Source organism: Tachypleus tridentatus, chromosome 13 (assembly GCF_004210375.1).
Source record: "Tachypleus tridentatus isolate NWPU-2018 chromosome 13, ASM421037v1, whole genome shotgun sequence".
Lineage (NCBI taxonomy): Eukaryota > Metazoa > Arthropoda > Merostomata > Xiphosura > Limulidae > Tachypleus > Tachypleus tridentatus.
Window position 1 is genome coordinate 175,898,683 of NC_134837.1, and position 8,118 is coordinate 175,906,800.

General features: G+C 34.5%; 2 protein-coding genes across 2 annotated transcripts in view; one reads left to right on the forward strand and one right to left on the reverse strand.

The window, feature by feature from the left end:
• LOC143239795 (protein ABHD14A-like) overlaps positions 1-8,118 on the reverse strand; it is a 93,367-nt gene that overhangs the window by 37,876 nt on the left and 47,373 nt on the right. The window lies entirely within an intron of this gene.
• Positions 6,571-8,118, forward strand: part of LOC143236381 (uncharacterized) — a 26,908-nt gene continuing 25,360 nt past the window's right edge. Inside the window, exon 1 of the mRNA XM_076474646.1 lies at positions 6,571-6,684. Coding sequence (XP_076330761.1) covers positions 6,571-6,684 — 114 coding nt within the window. The remainder of the gene's footprint in view (positions 6,685-8,118) is intronic.

Below are 8,118 nucleotides of genomic sequence, written 5' to 3' on the forward strand. Positions count from 1 at the left end.
TTTGTTAATTGTTACTTCAAACTGTTATACCACATAAATCAGCTAAATTCTGAGGTTGCTGCTTGAACTTTCCAGTTCCATATTAGTCTATACAGCCTCTTAAAATGTTTGTATCTGGACATCTAGCTGGTCGAGACATGATTGAGAGTGATTTTCCTCCCATTTCTTATTCTCTCACATTTTTTGCATGTCTGGGATCTCAGTTTGTCTGGATTATGAAACTGTTCAACAGGTCTTGTCTTTGAAAGCTGACACGATGAACAAGATTATGTTGTACTTGTTATCTGACAGGATACTATCTAACATCATTGGCTGAGATGTGTAGTACTTACATCACTGAACATGTTATATATTGATACCACTTCCCTATTTACGACTAAAGAAGCTGTCACGAACTATTGTCAAATGATTTGAATTTGGGTGCATTTGTAAGGACAATCTTCTCAAGCCGTCTGGCGTTTTCGTTTGGTTATTCCATCTAAGCAGTGGGTTTGGGACAACAAAACATCGACTGAGGCGATATCATGCTAGCTATGTACGTATTGTACTGTTCTAGAGGTAACACTCACACTTATATCAGTGTCATTAGAAAAAAATATTTAATATTTTAATTTTATTCACTCTTTACATTATCATTACCAGTAGAGCTCATATAGCGTAGTAAGCAAATCATTTAGAGTTAATTATTAGTCACATATAGCTTAAAGGGTCCTGATCGTAGAATGATAACTGGGTCACTGCAACACACCACTTAAAACTTTAATTCGTTCAGACGGAAAGTTATGAAGTGACTTCCTAAAATCGGTTGGTTGGTCTACTGACTGTCAATGTCAAATGTCTTTAATGGATGTTGAGGACGTTATGTCTAGAATTTGTTTGTGTGTAGAGATCGTTATATCCCAAAGTTGCTGCATTTTTTAAATACGACAGTGTAGCATGTCAGCTTGTAAGACTCTATGGTGGGTGAGTCAGTCGGCACCAAATTATATATCATTTTTATGAATACTGTCTTATCTTGTTTACGATCTGTTTCACAGTTTCAGATTATTCTTCTTTGTTGGACAAAACTTCAATCCTTATTGGGTAAAATGATATCATTATTTATCCAATAGGACTTAGGGGAACTCCCGAAATGAGTTGAAAAACTGTCATCAATAGACATTGTTGTTATTGAAACATCAAAGCTCGTTTTTTAGGTATAAAACTGAGAAACATCTTTCGAAGCCACAGGACCAGGGTGTTAGATAAACTGATGCACACCAACCAGCACCATTATTCTCTGTCTGTTTTCTTCAGGTTTTTAAAAACCCACTTCAAATATTCTACCATTAATATGGTTATTAGAATACTTTATATTACGTAGCTTTAATCTGTGTTTGCTACGGAAATAAAAACTATTAATGAAAGCGAGTTAGTCATCAGCTGTGCATTTCACTATTTTGTTTGGGTTTAGACATCAATATCTGTACAACATTCTGTGTGTTTTTGCCTTATCTCAGTATTTTGTAAACTCCTGAAATTCCCTTTGCTGATAAAGTTATTTCAGATGAGACTTCTTCCTCTGGAGATATGGCATAATTACATGTCTCAGGCCAAACTGTTTGGATGTTGATTTGTTCAGTTTGACTTGTTCCATCCATTAAATTGATGATAACCTGTGATCCAATCTATGAGAGTGATAATGTTCTCACCAATCTAAGAGAGGTTGAATGCAGCTAAAGCCAACTGTTCCTATGGTTTAATGAAACTTGGAGGAGGCAAAGTATCCTTCCTTACTATTCTATGCATGCCATGGTGTTATGATTAGGAGTCTCCACTCACAATATGCAGGTCGGGGGTTCGAACCCTATGGCCAAACATTTCGCCCTTTCAGCCTTTTAATTCCAGTATTCATTGATAAAGAGAAGCCTAAGAGTTGGCGGTAAGTTGACTAAGTGTCTTTCCTCTAGTCTATCATTTCTTAGTTAGAGGCATTTAGTACAGATAACTGTCAAGTAGCTTTGCACAAAATCCAATAATTTACCTCTTCTTTCTAACTTCATCCTGCTATTGTTAACAACTGTATATGTCATCCTAAAGAATACTGACTGTAAAAAAGTACATCGTAGACACTTTCTTTTACCAACCTCACAACGTTCTGTAGGCCGTGCATGGTAAATCATGTATTAAATTATAAAAAAAGAATACCAGGTTCTCTTTTACCACTGCCACCACTTTAAAAGTTTTCTGGTATGAGACTCGGAAGTATATATCCATTCTATTTTCTATCTTGTAACCTAGTGGCCCAAAAGTGTTCTGTCTTGTATCCTAATGGCTAAGAAGTATTCTGTCTTGTAACCTAGTATCCAAAAATTGTTTTGTCTTGTAAAGTAGTAGCTAAAAAAGTTCTCTCTTATAACCTAGTGGCCAAAAAGTGACTAACTTACAGGCGATTTATAGTACTTTCAGAGAGCGCTTTTGGTATAATTCTGGTAAGTACCAGGTTCTTCCGGAGTTTGGGTCAACAAAATAAATACTGAAATTAATTGTTCTTTCTGACTTAACTACGACTGAACTCAAACTATCTCTGTAAGTTGTCTATTACGGCTACTGGACAAGATGTTGGGTTATTCATTTTTTGGTGACTTTTAACTCGTAAGTGGAGTAAAGACAAAACGTTTGGTCACGCTACAGTTCAGCTGGCTCTTGTCGGTCATTTCGTTTGTAAGTGTACATAATACGTTCCAATGTTTGAAAGACGAGATATATAACTTGTAGCACTGTTTAACTTGGATTTAACGTGGTTAAAAGTGAAATATTCACAAAAACATCAAAATTTGATTTTTTTTATTGTATGTACATTACACAATTTTAAGAATAAATAATTCTTTGCATTTTAAAATATTCAAATTTCTACATAAAAGTATAAGAGTAATTTTAAAACAATAATATTCTTTTATCTGATTTCTTCAGAATTTAATCTTTCCTTGTTACTTGACGTGTCCATAATTTTAAAACAATAATATTCTTTTTATCTGATTTCTTCAGGGAATTTAATCTTTTCTTGTTACTTGACGTGTCCATAATTTTAAAACAATAATATTCTTTTTATCTGATTTCTATAGAGAATTTAATCATTCCTTGTCACTTGATGTGTCTATAATTGTAACATTGGTTTCAATATAGCTACAACATACATTTGACAAATTGTCACATATCTAAAGTAAAAAAAAACAACAAGAAGTTTGAAAGTCGACGAGAATGTAGGATCCACCTTCATGATTATAACTTCATTTGATGGAAGTTTCTGGTTACTAAGAAGATGAACAAATATGTAATTATAAAACACTGTACGACACTACCAAAACTGTTTTGTTTTTCACAGATTTCGTCTAAACGATAACACCGTTGTTTCGTTTTACCAGAACCTTTATTATAATTCATAAACGTCACAAAAATGGGAAGTATTAAATATATTTATATACTATCTATATATAATATACGTAATAATAATGAAATATGAAAACAGAAATAGCCAAAAATGTGTTCGTTGTCAAGTCACGGGGTAGCTTTGGTTTGTTTCGAATTTCGCGCAAAGCAACAACAGGGCTATCTGCGCTAGCCATCCCTAATTTAGCAGTGTAAGAGTGGAGAAAAGGCAGCTAGTCATCACCACCCACCGCCAACTCTTCGACTACTCTTTTACCAACGAATACTGGGATTGACCGTCACATTATAACGTCCACACGACTGAAAGGGCGAGCATGTTAGGTGTGATGGGGATTCGAACCCACGATCTTCAGATAACGAGTCGAGTGCATTAACCACCTGGCCATGCTGTGCTCACTCTGGAGTTAAAAATTAAAATAAAATTTAGAGATTTATAGAAATATCTGAGACAAAACAGAAACAACGATAACACACAGCACAATATTTGTTAGAAATACAGGGTGTTCGGAAAGTCACTGTGCACTTATATATTTATTAACAGACATGTTTCAGTATAAAATACAGGAGGTAAATATGAATGAGAATTACAAAAAATGTTGAATGTGACACCCGTTGGCATCAATACAGGCTTGGATTCTTCATATTTTGTTTCTAAACACTGCTATCAGTTGCTGGCTTGAAATAGACTGAATGAATGCTGTTATCGCTGCTTTCAAAACTGCACAGTGACTTTCCAGACACCCTGTATAATCTCACAGAAAAAGCAGATTACAATTGTAGTGTGTTATAAAAATAGAAGGAAAGATAACGAACTAGTAGACAGTAGAGATCAAACTTTAACAGAAACTGAAGGGCTGTCTTTAACAGGATAATTACAATGTGGTTGGCACAGAGAAAAGCAAGCTTTTCGTGGAATTGTTGACAGTTTAATACACACTGAAATACAAGGATGAAGGTAATATTGACAACAGTAAGATACACATTTAGTACGAAGTAATCCAAATGGGTGTATAGCCACTACAAAACTACCACTGACAACAGGTGACAGGATGAAAAGTTTTAAGTGAACATTGAAACACACACAACGAGATGACCAAAGTTAGAAACGTGTACTTTTATCAGGTGCATGCTATATCAGAATTATCTAGTAAGGATGAAAGACATTTTGTTTGCTGGGATAGAGAAAAATGGATCAATGGCATATTCACAACAATGGTTTGGATTTCACATTTAACATGTGTTACGCTGATAGGCTTATATAGAAACTGAGAAAGTTAAATAAAAGGCTTAAATGAACTGTGGAGAGTAATACGGGACATTTGTAACGATAATCCACAATTACATATTGACAAACGGTAGAACAGCATGAGAATACGGTGTAATGTTCCATGTGATGAGAAGGTCTCACATCAAAATGATAATCACGCCCCTCGTCATGTTGACAAAACGTTAGAATCCCTTCACTATAAATCTCTTTTAGTAGGATGGTCAAATTCCTGAACTCTTTATGGTTGTTATTCTGTTAAAGATCTCAATGCCGTAAGATAAACCAGATAGTAAAACTTGTGTCTATAAAGATAGTAACGAAGATGGTACACTACATGGAAATTTATCAAAACGCTTTATCAAAAGTGTAGCATCTTTTACGCAGTTATTTCATGACTTCCTTATAAAGAAAAAAAGATTTGCCTTTCTCTCCTATTACACTATTTTTTCTAGTGATGGTGAGCTTTTGGTAAGATAACACTGGTATTGTGGCAAAACTTTCTTTTGGAATACTTAAATGTCTTTTTTTCTCTCAATCTTATCTTAATCATTGGGATAAAATATTATGGTATGGTAATCTATACTCTAACATATTCCATTGATAATTAGAGAGTTAAACAGCAGTATCAAATCGTATGGTATTGTAATTTATACTCTAACATACTCCATTGATAATTAGAGAGTTAAACAGTAGGATCAAATCATATGGTTTGGTAATCTATACTCTAACACACTCCATTAATAATTAGAGAATTGGTGCAACAATTTATGCAACAAATTTTAAAGTAGCAAATTCTCACAGCTGAGTACCTGTTCCATATGTTGTCTTCTTTGTTCTTCTCTTTGCTTTCTACAACCTCTGCATATTCAAGATTGAAAATTAAGCGATAATATATAAAGTATCTGAAGAAAGGAACCATGGTGTCGTCAGAAGTAAGTTCCTGGATTTATAAAGCCATATTCTGGGGTTTAATAGCGTATGGTGGACAAAGTACAGATTGAAGAATAAATACATTATTCAAAATCGAGCTCTGTCCCCAGATATCCATTTCATACAGTTCCATTGCTGGCTCTTCAGTCACTGAGCGGAAAATTTGAAGGTTAAAATAGCCAATTTGTAACTTTGCGCTTGACAACAAACACGGCCTTTTAGTGTATGTGTTAGTTTCTATCGACAGTTTAGGTAACATATAAGAGGTTCATGTTTATTTGATGGTTTGAACTGCATATCTAGCATTTCTGTGGAAATATAAAATGGTATAAATCAGTTTCAAGTTTATCTGAGCTTTTATAGTCGTAATATCAAAAAGTATTGATTTCTCTGTTGAGAGTCATAAAATGTTTGGAATAAAACATCAGGTTTTTATATACCTTTATAGATGCGTTTGAATCTTATTTGGCCAAATCTACTGAAAAAAATGTAAGTTATTTTATGCATGGACGACAAAACCCATTATTAAAACGTAAATGTCATTCTGATCTGGAATTGATTAGTTACTGAGTGCTTTATGTGTTTTGTAATATTATTTGTTAAAATCCTCCCATACATATTTTAGTTTAGGCTTATTATATTTATTTCTAGAAGATTTTCCACTGCATGTGCTGATATACATTTACTGCAATGTCTACGCCTTCAAAACCTCAACTATACGATAAGAGTGAAATGACGAAAAACAAAACAAAGAGCTCACCTTGCTGGTGAATTTGGATTTTATCTTGCGGAAAAGATTTCCTGATGACGAAAACGAGAGCGAAGAACATGAAGACGGTGCCGGTAACGTGTTTGCTCTTTCGGCCTCTTCGATTATTTTTTTTCTCATTAGGGCTCTTTGGACTATCTTCTGTTTCTTGTAAAACTCTGTATAGTTGTTGACAATGATTGGTACAGGCATCCCAACAACCACTACACCAGCAATACAGCAGACACTCCCAATCACTTTGCCAGGTAAAGTAACGGGAACCATGTCTCCAAAACCAACAGTCGTCATGGTAACACAAGCCCACCAAAAGGCAGAGGGAATGCTGGTGTAAAGTGTTTCAGGTTCGTCTTTCTCTGCAAAATAAGCGAGACTAGAAAAACACACGATGAAAATTACAAGGGATAAGATGAGCAACCCGAACTCTTGGATACTTTTCTTCATTGTATATCCCAAACTTTGCAAGCCTCTCGAATGTCGAGCCAGTTTTAAAATTCTCATAACCCTTGCCACACGGAAGATTAGGATAATTTCGTGAATGCTTTCAAAATCTTTAGGGACAATACTTGTAGCTACAAGAATTGAAGACACGATGAAAGGGGTAATAACTAGGAGGTCAATGGTGTTTAGTATACTTTTTAAAAACTTCCCTTTGTTTGGTGCAGAAAATAATCTTAAGATATGTTCTACACTAAACCAAACAACACATGTGATTTCAATCATACCCAGTTTTCTGTTTTCTTTGTGTAGCGGAATTTCTTCATTGACATCTTCATCATATTGTTCCTTTAAAGAAGGTATCGTACCTAAAATCTATGTGATGGATGATAGCAGGATGAAGAACACAGAGAAGCTAGCAATGATCTAAAGAAAAAGTAAAATTCTAATCACTAATCGATACTTATTGTCACTTTATGTAAGTATATTTGTTTAAAACATTCACGAATTACGCAGCCCTGCGATGATTTTATTGTCTTGAAATATTCACGTTTTACAGAAATTCTTGTACGCTGAATCCAACAATGATACCAATTTTCGTCGTCGCGTACAGATTTTTCATAATACGCCATATGTATGTTTAGACAAGTGAATTACTTTCATTAAAATCGGGTCACACTTTGTAACGCTTAAAATATTGGTAAAACGAATTAAAGTTTTAAGTGGTGTGTTGCAGTGACCCAGTTATTATCATTCTACTATCAGGACCCTTTTAAGCTATATGTGACTAATAATTAACTCTAAATAGGTTGCTTACTACGCTATTTGAGCTGTACAGGTAATAATTATGTAAAGAGTGAATAAAAATTAAAATATTAGATATTTTTTTTCTAATGACACTGATATATGAAATGTGAGTGTCACCTCTAGAACAGTACGATACGAACATAGCTAGCATGATATGGCCTCAGTCGATGTTTTGTTGTCCCCAAACCCACTGCTTAGATGAAATAACCAAACAAAAACGCTAGACGGCTTGAGAAGATTATCCCTTACAAATGCACCCAAATTCAAAACATTTGACAACAGTTCGTGACAGCTTCTTTAGTCGTAAATAGGGAAGTGGTATCAATATATAACATGTTCAGTGATGTAAGTACTACACATCTCAGCCAATGATGTTAGATAGTATCCTGTCAGATAACAAGTACAACATAATCTTGTTCATCGTGTCAGCTTTAATCAAAGACAAGACCTGTTGAACAGTTTCATCATCAGCTCAGACAGG